Here is a 17,237-nt window from a genome sequence, read left to right on the forward strand (position 1 = left end):
TAGAATAGTGTACAGTCTGCCATATTTCTTTATTTATATAACTTTGGATGAAAACAAATGTTTGTTTGAAGTGTGAGTTCTAAATATGTTTGCAGAACTTAGCTTCCTCTCAGGTCACACCCTTTAGTCTCTCCACATGCCCTTAACCATTTCTCATTTTTGTACCCAGTGAGGATGCCATGGAGTACTCCAAAGAGTTTGTCACATCTGTGGTATTAGGAAAAGACCTGGTACCAAGGTATGTATTTTGCTGTATCCAGTTTACCATTGTTACTAACTTCACTTGCTGCAGTATTACCACATTAAATATATCTGCCGCTGGTCTCTCACAGGCTTGGCCTGTCACAACTGGAGGGTTTCCGACGCCACCTTCTGGAAGTCTTGCAGAAAAGTAACAAGCCAAAGGTGACTTAATCTTTTAATACTGTATGAAACTCAGATAGACATATAGACCCTTTGTAGTATGAAAACATTAAAGAAGGATTTAAGAAACTAATATAGTATGCTATCAACTGGTCTTGCCATGAACATCCCGTGTTGCTTTGAAATATTTTTGGGGAATATTTTATGGACAATTGACAAAAAAAACATCTACTTTGCAGATACTAATGGATGATTAAATCAGGTTCACAACATAACTGCATTGTTTAAATGATGTTTAAATTTAAATGAACTACATAAACCCAGTAGCATCACACCTCTGCTGTGTTCTTTAAGTTTTTTCAGTGATTAAAATAAACTGCAGTTTTCCACAACACACCACAGTTGCAGCATCTCTGCTGTAATTAAAGCATCATTGAGTTGCTCCTTCAGAAACATATACAATGTACAGAAGATATATTTAGATCCTGATGTTATGTTACATAACTTAAATGCTTTTCTTTTTTTTCTCTCTTTGCAACAGTGGAGGATCATTGCGGGAGGCACCAAATGCATCCCGAAATCAGAGCTTCCAGTGGAGGATGAAGATCCTCAGTCTCAGCCAGCAGCGCCCCCCAGCAGTCGCCTGTGGCTCCACCCCAGTGACCTCAGCATTGCCCTTTCAGCCTCCACCCCCCTCTACCCTCCTGGCAGGATCATCCATGTGGTGCACAACCATCCTCCAGAGACATGGTGAGAAAAATGACTTGCAAGCTGTCTAAAGACTTTCGCAATTAAATCCCACAAATGATTTTCTTTAACTGTATATGAATCCAAAAGTGAGATCAGTCATCAGTCATCACTCGAGTGGTATTGGCACTTGAAGTCTTTCTTTGCACGAAACATACATTTTTAACACACAAACTCCAGCTTACAAACGGATAAGTGGTTGTGTAACTGATGCGTGGACACAGTTAACTCAAAGCAAATCTTATGTTTGTTTCACACCTGCGACATAAAAGAACTGGAAGCTCGGTGGGAAAAGGTAAACTGGGGACGGTGTGGGTTTGCAGTGCATCATGCGGCACTCCCAGACTGTTCTATCTGTACTCTTCTGCGCTGTCTAATATCATATCCTATTTAACGTTTTTTCTGTGTCTTGTACCTATTATATTGGTGATTTTTTTGTACTATATATATATATATATATATATATATATATATGTATATGTTCTGAAATTAAGAGTTGCTGCACTTCTATGTTCCTACAGTTGCCCAGAACGAACAAACCAAACACAGGCTCTAGATGGGGCCACTTGCTCTTTATGTCTACCATTGTACTTAGAAGCACCTCTAGATTGAAAAGCCTCATAAAAACACACTTTTTTTTTTTTTTTTTTAAATCTGGTACTGTTTTATTTAGTATTTTTACCTGTAAAAAAATCATCAGGTCTGTTTGTTTTGTAGAGGAAGAAACTTCTGCAGATAATTTGGCTGCAGCTAAAAACCTACTGAACATCAACATAAGATACCAGAGGAAAAAGGTGAGCACGCAAGTGCTTGTTTGAAAAACATTAATTCGGCTCCCAGTAAAAACCTGAACAACGAACACTGAAAGAATTCTGACATTTTGAAATTTTAGCTGGTTGCAATCTGCGATCCTCACCACTAGATGCCACTAAATCCCCTTAAATCTTATGTAATGTTCCTTTAAATGGGAATTTAGATCTGTGTATATAATGTTTAGCGATAATACACATTTGATCCAGATTCTTTTTGATGTTGGAATCAAACATCCTGCATCAGCTGGGCTGCTATCCAACACCATAATACATTTCAGCAGTCTAATGAATAACAGGTGGATGTTATCTAAATATAAAAAAGATTGGAGAGTTATCTATCATATGAGATGGCAGGAACTGTTGTCAAATATCTGGAGACAAAAAACTGCTATCTTTACTCGATTGTCAGGTTAGATAACACTGTGTGGTTGAGTTTAAATGTTTGTGGCTTCTATAACAAAATCAGAGGTAAATGATGGTTACATTGCAGACTTTCACCAGAAGTCAGTTAACTCAAAGGAAGTGTATAAAAGTGCAACAGTCTGAGGTGGTTTTCACATAGCTCCCTACGAAAAAGAGTTGATCCAAGTGATGAAATTCTTGGGATATTCTTAGAATAGTGAGGTTTTCTTAGAATATTCCCCTAAAATTAAGACTAGATTCACAGAACATCTTAGCCCTTAAGAGCACTCCAAAGGTAAAAAGTCTTAGGAGTTGGGAGGAGGACTTTTAAGGTGCATAAGAAAGAGATTCTTAAGCATAAGGGAAAATGGTTGAAAGACAAAGATGTAGAAGAAATATTCTCCAAACGCTAAATGACAGTGAGTTAATGTACATTAGATTGTGCAGGGATGTTTGTGGTCATTAGGGATGCTCTCACATCTTCCACCCAAAGCAGTAACGCTATAATGGCAGAAATAAAGTGATCACAGCAACAAGATGTTCAGCAACTGGAAAAATGCAACACTGATGACTTGGGCCTGTTTCAACCTCACACCAGCAGAGTGATCACACTAACAATGACAGCACTTTCACAGTGACACAGTTAATGTCTTTTCCAGTGGATATCCACACCATGCAGGCTCACAAAAGGGCAAATAATCACACCTTTTAAAAGAATGCATCATACCCATCAACAGGGTCAACAACACCTCCTCACTAAGGAAAGTTTCTGTCCCTTGCTCAGAGTTGCTCTGACAGTTTTCCCAAACACTAAGTTTGGACTCCTTTATAGAATTTTTTTGGCTTGTTAGGAGCTCTCTGAGGGTATTTTTAGAATTTTTGCTTGTTATAGTTCATTGCGCCTGTAGTGCTGCTGTGTGTGTCGGTTCATTACATGGAAGAAAGTAGCCTGAAACGTTTAACCACCCTCTGCAAGCTGTGGAAAAACAATGAGGCAAAAGGAGTTTGGCCAGGTTATCCCAACACTGACAACAATGCCACTCTCATATACATTTGTTCTGTGTGATAGTGGAATTAAAATGAACACCGAAATGAATCCACTGAATACTTCTTCATCATCCTCTTCTCTTCTTTCCACGTCGAGTTCTTACTGTACTTTGAGTCATTTTATAGTTCGCCATATGCAGCCAGCGACCCGACTTGTGAGTCTCTTCTGGTTTCTAAAATGAGCTCATTTCTGAAGTCTGTCATAAAGTCTTCCACTCGTTGGTGTCATAGCCTGGATTATGCTTCTCCCACATGGACACTGAGGCAGGCTGTTGTGAAATCAACACGTGTGTTCACTTTGTCTTTCATCATGATTGACGGTTTCTCTCTCTCTCTCTCTTTCTTTCTCTCTCTCTCTCTCTCCATAGCTGTGGGCAGGAGGAGCCAACCTACTCAGCTCTGTGGGGGGACAACAAGGCCTTCGATGAGGTCATCATATCACCCGCTATGCTTAATGAGCACATGCCCCACATGGTGATGGAGGGCCTAAACAAGGTCTGTGTTTATCTGTGTGCATGCAGATGGATTTGGCTTGGGGGATGTTTGAAATGGTGGTGAAATGACTTTTAGATCTTGCTCCTCATTTCCAACACTGGATAATTGAATTGGTGGAGGATGAGTATGTGTGAGTTGTCTCTTACAATAAAAATTCAAATTCATTCACAGATACTTTGAACAGTTTTTCATAAGGGGATACCACTTTCGATTTTCATTTTTACTTTTAAAACTCAAGCCACAGATAAGCATCTGAATTTTGCTTATGTTTCAGATGTAATATAATGCATTTGTTTAATCCCTTCTTATATAAATCTTTTACAAAGTTACAGATTCATTTTAATTTGATAAATTTTTTTTTAAATTTTCTGATGTTTTTCACTCTATGTTGGGTTTACAGTTAATGGCAGCTGCTACTCAGGCTAATAGGTTTGTCCAGACCAGTGTGAACAACTGAAAATGTACCAAGGCAAAACATTTGATTCATAGATTTTAGAATTTTAAAAATGTATAGAAATCCACTTTGTGTGTTAGATAAAAACTTTGGAAAGCTTTCCCCTAAACTATAAAACTACAACATCGAGTTTTATACATGTATGCATGTTTTTGAACAGAGTTTCAGTTATTATTATTAATAGAAGTGAAAACGTTCTGTCATTAATAACTTTTACATTGATAGAGAAACCTCATTTGAAGTTTGGTGATGCATTAATCGTCCTTTTTGCCCTTAAAGGGACAGTTCACCCCCAAATCTAAAATACATATTTTTCCCTGCTCACAACAAGGTCTGTGGATTAGCTTTAGTAACCAAGCCATGAGATCAGGAGAAAGACATTACTGTTGAGTTTTTTTAAATATATTTTTTGGCCCTTTGAGCACCACAAGCCGAGTGCAATCTAATCGCATTATATTGAACTGTCCCTTTTAAATCGACCCATCAAGGTACTGAACATGGCAGCAATCAAAAAGAAAATGGTCAAATAAGGTTAATAATTTCGTTACACTGTACTGTAAAAAGATCACACTATTGCAAAGACAAAAAGGACTTGTTTCCAGTGGTGCTCTGTGCAGTGGTATGCCCCTTAAGTGTTCAGCTAAAAATTCTTTTTGAGGGTTTTAAAAAATTGAATCTGGGTAATTTATGCACATGACTCATCATTAACCTTTAACTTGCCTTACAGTTTGTTTTCTTCCAGTTTCAAAGCATGGGAACTGCTCACTTGGGGTTTCATGGTGTTCTCCGGTCTTATTAGCATCTTCACGGGCATTGAACATCTGTTTTGATAACAGGGTATTAATCTGTATGTTTGCATGTGACGGATCCACTGTGGGGATTACAACCTCTTGTGGCTTAAATTCGTTTGTGTGTACAAGGAGTTTTGGATTTGTTTTGGCGGCTCAGCCTCGTGTCAGTACGTTTTCTGGATGGATTATCATAAATTGTGTGCGTGTGCGTGTGCGTGTGCGTGTGTGTGTGTGTGTACGTCTGCTGTGCCTAGTCTGTAGTATGATAACTCTGGTGTTTCTGCAGGTACTGGAACCATTTTGTCCCCAGTCTGAGCAGGAAAACTTGGAACCAGAGGAACAGGAAGTCAATCAACCCACCTGCAGTACCACTGTGTTGATAACCTCAAAAACAGATTTAAACTCTAGTCCTCTTCCCTCTGATTCCTCCTCTACCACCCACAAAGATCTGTCTTGCACTGCCTCCCTCACAGCGACTGAGCCTGTCTCTGTCCCTCTGACTGTCATCGCTTCTTCCTCTTTTTCAGATGCTGAGTCTGTCCTTCCTCCTCCTCCTCCTCTGTCAGACTGTGCATCTGCCTCAGAGCTGAGCTTGTTGTCTGTCCCCCAACTTTCTAACAGTCCTTCCACCTCTCACCCGGGGGCGCTCTCAGTTGAAGATGATTCATGCATTTCACCGCAAACCCAGTCAGACCCATCCGACTCTCTCCCCTGTGTAGATGTGATTGCTGCTCCTGTTTCTGAAATCTTATCTGATGAGTCTAACTGTGCTCAGCTAGAAAATCCCCCCTTTGAGTTGGTAATATCACACGGCTTTTCGCAAAATGATGAAATCTTGAGTTCACAAGGGCCAAAAAGTCCTTCTGACACTCTAGTGTAGACTTTACGACTTGGCCTTCATAAGCATCTGTGCAAAACACATTTATCAATATAGTAGTTTCTGTTAAAGGAATAATTCATTGCAAAACACTTCAAAAACTGCCAGTGTTACTATCAATACTATGACTAAATGGCCAGACTTAAGTTGACATGATATGCCTTTGAGCTTCAATAGGTGAAACATTTTGCGTTATGTGAAGGGGATAGTTTTGATTTATTGAAGGGAAGTTGTATGGGGGACTAATTTACAGTAAGTGTATTGCATACAGTAGATATCTGTTGGCATGCCCCCACTCTGGAGAAGCACAGAAGTGCTGAAAAGAAAGCTGAGCAATGTACTGCTGTGGATGGGGGCAGCAGCAAAATGTATTTTAAACACCAAAAAAGTCCCACCTAAAAACATCCACAATAGTTTAAATGTATTCTATGTAAGAGTATTTTTATTGCTTTACCTTATCATCAGACAGCCCGTTCCGGCGGAGAGGTCACCATCTATGCTCTCATCAGAGCCATTTTAGCTCGCTGAGCACTGAAGCTGCTGGTCTACTTCTGCCTTTATCAGTTATTTACTTTGTGTTATTGTGTGACTTTGCTGAATGTGAACTAACGCCTTTGAATGCCAGAGTCACACAAAAACACGAACTATTCATCACATTGGTAGACCAGCAAGTTCTGTGCTCAGGGCTGTTCAATCACTGTTTTTCTTAATGGTATCTGGCTTTGAAAACACTGATGTAACTGCGTCAGTTATTGCTGTTAGATGGCAAGGTAAAGCAGTGAAAATATTTTAAATATAGTATACAATTAAACTGATATTATTTTGTTTGAGGTGGGACTTTCTTAAGGTGGCTTAAATACATTTTGTTGCTGACTCCGTCCGCAGCAGTACATCACTTAGCTTCAGTGTCGGACACCAGCCTGCTTCTGTCTGATGTGCATAATACGCTGACTATGAATAAGTACCTTATACTACCCCATTTCAAAAGATCCAAAATATTCCTTTAGTATTCAGGATTTGGCGTCAGCCCTTGGAGATGGGCCTTTTTAAAAGACTCGTACTAACATTTTAACAAGTGCTCATAGAGGATGTGGAGAGAGCCTGCCAGTTCCTCCACTAAAAGAAGGCACAAAAGACTGAGATGCAAAGCTACTCAACTGGTATAAGAGCTGAGAAAAAGTGGAAAATTGCTCTCTCTTATGACTTTCTTCTGCTCTTTCCACTTACTCATAAAACTGGTGGCTGGATGCCGCAAGTCCAGGCACGTTGTCCGGATGCCATTAGAGGTTGTTCCAGGAAAAGTAGGAAACAGGGAAATGAAAGTCAAAGAATGTCAACAGTAGACAAAGCAAGTTGAGGCAAGGAATGTGCGTGCAACAAGGTGATGGAGTGAATGTCAACACTAAGTAGTCCCTGGAATCATGGTGTATATTCTGGTACAAGATTATGTATTCCCTTTAAGCAGTGGAGTCAAAAATAGCTTTTTGCAACCCTTGATGAGTCCAAACCCACCTGTACTCTTTCTCCTGTTAATGAGATTCATCATCCAGTTTTGCCTTATATCAACCCGTCATTCTTCTCCTTTCCTCTCACAGCTTCGGTACATTTGGTCAAGTGCTGTGGCATGAACTTGCTAACCCCGTTCCTCAAGCTAACATGTTTTCTTTGTATTCACAAAGTTTCCATGGTAACCTAATTTCTTCCACATTAACTGCTCTTTCTTCCTTCTTGGCTGGGTGTTTCAGTAGCTGCAGCTCTTCTCTTCCTTCTTTGCCTTTTATTGAAAGCACATATTCAGCCTTTCCTCAATCGGAATCCCTTCAAGGAATTGTCAATTACTCATCAGCAGCACATGGAGTAACATTGGAGGACGAATGTGTAAATATGGAGTACTCTGCTCAGCTCCACTGCTCTGCTGTGAAATTGCTGTTCACAGAGTCTAACAAATTTCTAATTTCTTGTTATTACTGACTGGGTACTGTGGAGGGCTTTCATTAACAAAAAAAAAATGGGATTATGTTTTTATGTTCTTCACTGTGGATTTCATAATGCTATGTCGGAATGTGCTTTCATAAATTATGAATGTCATATGAAAATATGGCTGTAGGGACTGCAGTATATTATTGCATAATGCAAAACTCAAAGTATAAATTTCTCTCTGGGTTTTCACTCTGCAGTGCCATGCTTTGTTTTTGGTTTTTGTTTTGTCAAGTCAATGGGCCTACAACTGCAGGGCCCAGTTATTCAGAAGTAATCTGATTTGATTTTGGCTCTCAGAGTTGATTAAATCTTGAAAATATGTTGTTCAAAGTTTAAAAAAATAAATAGATTATCCAGTCTTGGTTTTGACTGGGATATCTTTGATCCAGAAAAAACAGGATCCCAGCAGAAACGTTTAAACTGGTCAAATATATACACATTTATTGATATTTTCACTTGATTTGTTTGACTTTTATTGTTATAAACTACACACAGTAGACATTAGTGTATCTATAAAGCCTTTCAGTACAGTAAAGTAACATTTAAAAAAGAAAAAAAGGGATGTTGTCCCCACAAAATAACCTGACCAATTAACTGTCCGTATCAAACAAAAATGATTTAGTTAAAATCTCAAAAATCTCCATACTGTTCTCTTTGGCACTTATACCTATGGCGCTAAATAGTAATCATAGTGTGTTTGTTGGCGGAGTGCCTATACTGTGATATGTTGTTGTCCCATTTGCAGCACTGGTTGTCTGAATTTGGTAATCTCACAAAGTTTGTATCTGGGTCAGGGTGATCCGATCTAATGCTGCTTTGAAAAAAACAATAGAAAAGTAAACCTGATTAGCTGATCCTGGGTAGCAAAACATAGGATTTCCAAATCTGGATGATTCCAATCAAGATTAAATTTTTTGAATAACTGGGCCGGGGTCATATGTTTGATACTGTTGGTGCTCAACATCTGCTGTAGTTTATCACTTACAGCAATCTTGTCCTCATTTATCATCAGTCACACCCACTCATGCATGTAACATCGTCATTTTTTAAATTTGTGATCCATAACCGTGTACTTAACCCAAACATAAATACATGTTTGTACAAATGCCATTTAAACTAACTGAGCCTGGGTCCCTAACTTTCAAACTGTGTTTACATTCATTTCCATTCAGTGTTGCCATTTTTTGTTCCATTGTCACGTAAATTGTATGTTTTTTATTGTGTTTACATGTCGTCTTACTGTTCTACATGTTTTTATACCATAATGTGCTTCCACCACTTGTTTTAACTCATTAAAGTTAACCAAATACATGTAATTGTGTGCTGATGTGATTTGCCGTTAGTGTTTGTTCTCACATTTTTTAACTATTAACACAACACCATTGAGATTTTGTGGGACAAGGTTCTCCTGTGTTTCAAGTTTCCAAGTTTCATATCCAGTTGTCTAATGGTTTACTACCCATTATCATACTGTAGGTCTTGCGTAGTTCTTGCTCAGGCATTATGACTCTGTTGTGGGTGTTTAATGTCAGCTGGAGTAGGTGTAAGCCGACCATTAAGTTGCACTTACATTTATCTGAACTACTCTGTGCTTTTTTAACACTATAATAATAGATGTAATCATATCTGCAGTTAAATATAGATGTAGTGGTTTCCTGGATAATGCCATTGAGGTCCATTATAATGTTACCAAGGGTGATCCAAATATGTAACTAGATGTTCGTGATCTTGCATTATGTAAGATTCATGTACTTGTTAAGTGTCTTCGGATGAAAACGGACTGTATGTGTGTTGATGATTTCCAAACTATTAATGGCCACCTGCTGACACAGAGCATGTTCACATGGATATGAAATGGATATGAATAACCTGTTTCTGATCGGATTTTTGGAGTATCCGTTTATAAGAGACACGGATATGCTAGCCGGTGTATTCTGAAAGAAAGTGTAATGTATGCGGGGAATATATATAATGCGATTTCTTTGTGCTCATGTCAACACCATATCCTAAATATGATAATAACAGGGATAAGCCTCATAAATGGGTTATTCATGTCCATGTAATTGTAATCATTCCAGAGGAATTAAAAATGATCTTATTTCTGTTGAGTTTCAGTAAATTGAGATTCCTCTGCATATAGTTTTTTGAGATCAGAGTAGAAAAACTGTTGAAAAATATTTGTTTTGTGTGTGAAAATAAGCAAGCAAGCAAAATTGTTTTAATGCCTTCCTGGTTTAGTGCAGCAGCAATACAATTTTAATTTGAAAAGGGCAAGGGGAAATAGTTTTTTTTCAGTTATAACTGATATTTTATATCTTTAAACAATTATTATTATGTTCATGTTGCTTCTCAGTGCATATCCTTCCCGCTCTCCTCGTCCCTTTTCTTATCTGTCAAGTCACGTGTCTGTGTACACCTCTGTGCTTGTGACAGGTGCTGGAAAACTACAACAAAGGGAAAACTGCTTTGCTATCAGCAGCCAAGATCATGGTGAGCCCCACAGAAGTGGACTTGAACCCAGAGAGCATGTTCGTGGATACAACAACAACTTCTCAGCAGCCGACGCCTACAACCCACCACCGCAGGAACAGTAGTGTTCGGTTAGTACACCAGGCACCACTGTGGGTGTGTTGGAGCCTAAAAAAATATATGAAACAGATTGTTTGATCCTCTGTATATTCAGTTTCCCCTCTAATATATAATGGAGTATAATGGAGCAAAACTGTTTCCTAAACTGTACGGATAATCATGGGGACTTGTCTGTAATTTCTAGCCAGTACTAAACAATACTACTGCTACTAACTGCTACTTTATTGTTTTCTCAAAATCATCGTTTCTGTCTGTTCTGTTTAAAAAAAACAAGACAAAAACCATTGTCACGGTAAGCAGAGCATGCTAATACTAATTTTGCATAATGTCCTCCCTTCTCTCATGCACGCATGCACACTGTCTGACCACAGAGCAGTCACAACGTATGGTAGTATTCAGTTCCCACCTCGCCCCCTCTGGTTTAGCCCCTGTCCAAAGTCAGTGTGAACTGGTAGTGATGGTTGAATAATGACATTCTCCTGTATTAGATGCTAATACAAGAGCACTAGCACACACACCTTGCCCCCTAGTCTCACCTTTTCTCTGTTCTTTCTTCCATCTATGTAATGTTTGCTGGTGTCCACCTAGTTTGTAGACTCTAGACTGGTTTAAGCACTAACACGTAGCCGTTTTTTCCTTCTCTAACCCTCCGTAAGTCATTTTGACCCACTTTTCATGTCTGTCTTGTGTTTTGGATCCCCCTCTTCCCCTCTTTCCCTGTCACCATTCTCCAACCCCTTCTTCTCTCCTCTAGTTCGTGTGCCCAGTCTGAAATATCTCTGGATGGTTTCTCTGAGTGCCCTCCTCCCCCAGTGCCTGTAGTTCTGCGTGGAGCACGGGAACGCCTGGCAGTGGAGCTGAGGGACCGCAAAGCACCTCTGGCCGTCATGGAGAGTCTCTCAGATGCCGAATCCCTCTACAGCCTGGATTCCCGACGCTCCTCGGCTGCACTAAGGGGCTCACCAATGCTGAGTAGCCTACCATTCCCTTTGGATGCCCCGATCCCCGAGGAGAACCCGTCTCTCAGCTCTCGCACTGAACTACTGGCTGCTGACTGCCTCTGCCAGGACACCCCAGAGCACCTAGGAGAAGTTGGGCCCTTCTTTACCCCACTGGAATCCAGATCCACGCCGGATTACCCCATGCGGCTGTCACCGGCAACACCTCGCTACAGTGGACACCATTCCCCAGCTCTGATAAACCAGAGCATCTTGGCTCAGCCTTTTAAGTCAGAGCCGAACACCAACCGAAGAATGCTTCCGGATGGGGATCACCAACAGATGCCTGGTGTCTACAGCCCAGGGAGCACGCCGAACGCTCCTCTCAGCCCACAGATTGGTTCTAGGCAGATGGATAGAGAAAGTGAAGATTGGGAGCTAGACACAGCAGAGAAACAATTCAGTGCAGAAACCAGACCAGCAGCTTCTACTCCTCCGCCCCAGCTATCCAACGGAAACCCCAGCCAGGCAGTGCTGGAGTTCGCCCAGTACTTAGACTCTCTATTCAGACTGGACGGCAGCAGCTCACCACCTCTGGAGCTGTCTGACGGGGAGTCAGAGTCAGGCCGGGGCTCCTTCGGGCAGGGTGAGTGTCTTGGAGATGGACAGCCGCTGGATGACAAACAACTTCTGGCCAGAGCAACACTGGAGCCTAACCTTGTCCCCAAGCCCCCACGCACTTTTGCTGGATCTGCTGACCCCTCCTCGGGCATCTCTTTGTCCCCCTCCTTCCCTCTCTCGTCGTCTGAGGAGCTTAACGACCTCTCCCCCGGCGAGGGCGCCCTGCCAGCCATGCACTCCCTACGAACATCTAGCCCTATCCACTGTCCCGAAGAGAACACACTATCATCTATGGTGTAGTGTGCTCCCAAAACTCCCAATTCCCTTTGCTCTAATCAAGAGGTGCAGTCATCCAAAATGTAAAACATATCACAGTACATGCATGCGATGGAATGCAGTCACTCATCAGAGATCCACTGACAGTACTTGACTGACCAACTCACAAACTTTCCATTTTTCAGGTTGCCCCCCTCCCCTCCTGTGAACGCTGTTTATAGCATTCTCACACTATTGCAATGACTAAGAAAAAAAAGATACCTCTCTCTGCATGCCAGGGGGCTGTACTGCTTTTTGGGTGAATATAAATAACTGTAGCTTCACAATGCCATTCCAAAACAATGCCGTCTCACCCACATAGGGACACGTCAGTCAGCATTACATCAATTCCCCGACTTCACAAAATCAAAGGGAGAATACTTAACTGAGCAGGGATTCAAAAACTAACACTGTAGAAGAGGTTAGCATAGGCACATCATCTGGGTTGATGTACTGTACAACTTCCTGCACCCCTCAGCAGCTCCAGAAAAAAAATTTTGTCCAGCTTTTATTTTATTTTTTCAAATCAGGAATGTGAAGATGGACGTATTCGTCAATCAACAGAAGCGGGAAGACCATTATGAAATGTTCCTCAGGTCTATAAAGAATTGACTTTGAGAAAGAGAGTAAGTGTGTTACATTGGTGAGAATTCATGTGTCTTAAAAATTTAGTGATTGTGACAAAGTTATTACAGACGCCTATGGATGTTTTTGAGTCTTTTGGTTACTCTTTATAGTGCATGATGTTTCTTTTTTTTTTTTTTTTTTAAAGAGAAATTGTCAATAAGCCACTTAGATTGACATTTGGATACTCTTGCACACATCATATTGCTCAAGTCACCCCCCCCCCCCCCCCCTTTGCCAAAAAATTTAATACACTGTATTGCCAAATGTATTTATGAGATGTAGTTTTGTATATGTATATGGATATTGCTTTATTTAAACACAAGCTAAGTTCATTATCCCATTCTGTTGGTTCCCATGTAGACTGTTACACAGCAACACCACGGAAAAAGATGCCATCCTGACCTTAAAACACTGCAATGGCTTTCACGTCGAAAACCTCTGTACTTTGGGTTTGAACCAATAATGAACTTGCTATTAGTCGTCTTAGTCTCATAACTACTGTACCTTTCTCTTTGGAGAGCTCTTAGCAATGTGCCCGGGTCAGGGTCTGCATGCTTTATGCATTTCAGAGTAGCATGGCTGGTATAGAACAAGTCTTGTCATTAAGTCACAGTAAATAAGCTCGAAACATGTCCAGGAATTATAATATATGTGAAGTCAAACATAGCAGAGGCGTATAAAATGCCCAGGTTCAGCAGACAGGACCAAACTGTGTATGCTAAACGTGTCCCAGGATATCATCTCTCTTGTCCTCAAGGTCTTCTCAGTCATCTTGGACGTCAAGGTGTTTGCTTCCCTTTAATGTGGTTCATCTCAAACAGCCTTGAGGTTGGACTGGATGAATGGGCCTCGAGCATCACGTATGCCGCCTCTAAATAACTGTATGCGGCATACAATCTTCCATATCACTCTGGGTGTAACAGGTGGCTCACAATTTGCATTATTTATTACTGTTAATGTTGTTATCACTTTTATTGCTATATTTGATGGTATTATTATCCTTATTGCTCTTGCAACAGATTGGTTTGATGTCAGTGGTTTTTATCTCAGTTTTTTGGGGACAGTGTGGGGAACTTTTTAGACTTTCCCGAATGTGAGGAGTTATATATTTCAGCTTTTTTTCTGTCCGAGTGGAAAAAGTATTTAACATTCTGCAATGGCATGGTGACAATATGCTCTTTTTACAAATGTTTCATAGTGGTGAGACGCTGCGGAGTGACAGCCTGCTCACAGTGACCTTTGGTGCAGCGCCACTGTCAAAGCCTGGAGTCACCATAGTGATCTGCACAGTCTCTCTGTTTAGATTTGCTGTGGTTACTCATGGCAGACCGTTCCAGCCAGTTTACAGTCCGACACGACTCAAGCCATGCTGCCAGTCCCAGTAGACTCTCACAAGATACACTAAGGTTGGGCCAGCGATTTCCTACGTTCAGTAGTTCTGCTTGCAGCCGGTCATAACTCTAAAACACAGCTGAAAGGAAGCACTATGATACTTTCCACCATGATGTGTACAGCACCATGTTTTATGTGTAATTATTTATGCAGATGTCTAAAGAAAAAAAAGAATTCCAATAGAGTCATGTAGAAAACAGCTATATAACAATAAGGAGATAATATTAAAAGATATCAGTATTGACATTAAAGAAAAAATATTTCGTCTGAAAGTTATTTATTCAAACTATTGGCAGATTTACAAATTGGTCTATATTGAAAGAATAATTCAACTATGTCTTGTCCATGTTTACCTGGTTTGCTTCCCCTCCTTTCCTGCCCCACAATGAGAATGTATTTAATCCCTCCCCCTCACTGCCCTGCCTGTAATGGAATAAACTACAAACCATGAAAATAACTATGCTTATATCTTTTTGTTTTGTTAGCATGTATTACCAATATATTGTTGTCCAAGTTTTGATGACTTTAAATGAGCCACAAGCTGCAGTTTGTTGTAGTTCAGTTTTCTGGGTCTGCTAGTGTGCCTCACTGCTACGAATTGTTAGGATATTGTTAAGATTGAGTCCATTAATAAGATTATAGTTGGAGTGACTGTGTGTAATCAAGGCTCTATTTGGTCTCTTCGAAAGCATAGTGTGTGTTGTAGGTACATTTAGGCAAGGAATTACTCAGATAGTCTTTAAATTTTCTTAAGTTTAATTTTTTTTAAAAAATATTAGGCCTTAAAAGTCATTAAATAGTCTTAAATTGAATTTGTGATGTCCTTACTGACACAAACATTTGCTCTAATTTTGCTTATCATTCTTTTAACCCTAACCCTAACCCTAACCCTAACCCTTTTCCTTAAAATGAGTCAAGCTCCTCTGCAAGAAAGTCCACATTTCTGATGTAACAAATCTTTAAACCGACCACTGATCCTAATATCTTTTTTACTTTATACTTGCACTTACCTGTTTGCAAAATTTAGATTAACATAACACACTCCAATAATCACATTGCTCCATACCTCTGCATGGTACCACATATACTTACCTACATAGTTACCTGCAATGCCTGAATAAAAAAAAGGTGGACATTTGATTAAGAATTATCTTAAAGGGTCTTCAAAAGCATTTAATTTATGTGTCTAGCAACTGTAGACACATCTGGATTCAAATTAACTGCTTTTGATACCAGTTACAGTAGATACACAAAGGACTCCGCTGAGAATATTTTGCCCAAATCTGGACTTTAGAGTTGATGTAAAGCACGTGTCATCAGTTTTAGGACTGCTGAGTACAGATTTTGAGTAAAGGTGGCATGAGTTGTTCTGAGCTATATTTAAGTGTAGGTGCAATGTATTGTGAGTGTGCAGTCGCTCTGATAGAGATCTGAATCTACTGTTGCGTCTAATGGAGGTTGCGTGGGCCAAATGACAAAGTGGCGCACCTTGGACCTGTCTCATAAAGTAGAATTCCTGAGCTTAGAATTATTGTTTAACAATGTATTTATTTTCATCAATTCATAAATGCATCCATATTGCTTTTAACTACTCTATGACTAACAGATCTATGAGACAGAGTAGATCAGTGAAATCTCCATTTTTCATCAAACAGTTCCTACTTAAATTATAATCATGTTAAGACTGGCTTGCAGCATAGAGTGTTGGTGAAAGAATAGACCAGTAAAAGTTGTTGTAATTCATAGTGCAGAACCAGGTTTTATTGCAAATAATTTATACTGCACTTGGTAGAAATGCGTACTTCATAACTCCCACATATAAAAGCTTGCCCTGAACAATGAATTAAGGTAAATATTCTTTTACTTTTATTTTACAATCTCTGAAATGTAAACTGTTTCTATATTTGTGCCCGGTCTTTTTTTTTTTTTTTTTAACAAAAGTTCCACTACATGTTTATTATAGATATTCTCAAATATGTTTTTAAGTGTAAAACATGACACAGTACTGAGGAGGTCAAGTGTCAGACCTGTCAGGTCCAAAGATCAACTATAGTAGTCAAACACCTTTGAATAATTGGTATAGCCCTCTTTAGATTTAGAGACAACTAATGCCAATACATCTAATACTATGAATTATGCCTGTATGACAAGTAGAAGTAGCACAATCAATACTAGTAGTAGGTTAACCTTTTAGTACCTGGATTGACATCAGTTTTGTTGTGCTACATACAGACTCCTGTCACAAGCATTTGAACATCTGGAGCTTGTGAAAATTGGTTTGATTTCTTTTGAAAACATAGGGAAAAAATAAATGAATGACAAGAAATTAGCTATGTAGGGAGATTATTAGATATTATCCAAAAAGATTTTATTATAATATTAATATGATTATGATTACATATTTAAAGTTCTATCACAGAAATGAAATATATGTATTTTATTTTATGTTTTCATTTCTTTAACACTTAATGAACGTTATTTTCTTGTTTTGTTTTTTTCTTTTCTTTTCTTTTCTTTTCTTTTCTTTTCTTTTCTTTTCTTTTCTTTTCTTTCTTTCTTTCTTTCTTTCGTTTTTTTTTTTTTTTTTACTATTTTCTTGCTAATTTTTGGGCCATTTCTTGTTAAGTTGCTCATTGCTTTCTTCCCATGTGTTTTAAAGAAACCAAGCCTATTTATTCAGGTTTCAAAGGGTTAACTGGCTGGACCAGCACAGACTTTCACACATGGAATGTTTTATCCAAGTTACCCAAAACTGTTCACCTTACACGGAGATCCTGTTTTTTTATT

General features: G+C 39.4%; 1 protein-coding gene across 2 annotated transcripts in view; it reads left to right on the top strand.

Annotated features, from left to right (window-relative positions):
* The window catches only part of dagla (diacylglycerol lipase, alpha), a 51,690-nt gene extending 36,783 nt beyond the window's left edge, over window positions 1-14,907 (top strand). The window contains exons 15-21 of one of the 2 annotated variants that reach the window (XM_042508324.1): window positions 170-238; window positions 333-405; window positions 905-1,113; window positions 3,740-3,866; window positions 10,402-10,568; window positions 10,832-10,849; window positions 11,312-14,907. In XM_042508324.1, coding sequence (XP_042364258.1) covers window positions 170-238; window positions 333-405; window positions 905-1,113; window positions 3,740-3,866; window positions 10,402-10,568; window positions 10,832-10,849; window positions 11,312-12,416 — 1,768 coding nt within the window. In that variant the 3' untranslated portion in view covers window positions 12,417-14,907. The remainder of the gene's footprint in view (window positions 1-169; window positions 239-332; window positions 406-904; window positions 1,114-3,739; window positions 3,867-10,401; window positions 10,569-10,831; window positions 10,850-11,311) is intronic. The other variant, XM_042509101.1, reaches the window with a different exon arrangement.
* Window positions 14,908-17,237: the final 2,330 nt, after the last annotated feature.

Source organism: Plectropomus leopardus, chromosome 1 (genome assembly GCF_008729295.1).
Source record: "Plectropomus leopardus isolate mb chromosome 1, YSFRI_Pleo_2.0, whole genome shotgun sequence".
Classification (NCBI taxonomy): Eukaryota; Metazoa; Chordata; class Actinopteri; order Perciformes; family Serranidae; genus Plectropomus; species Plectropomus leopardus.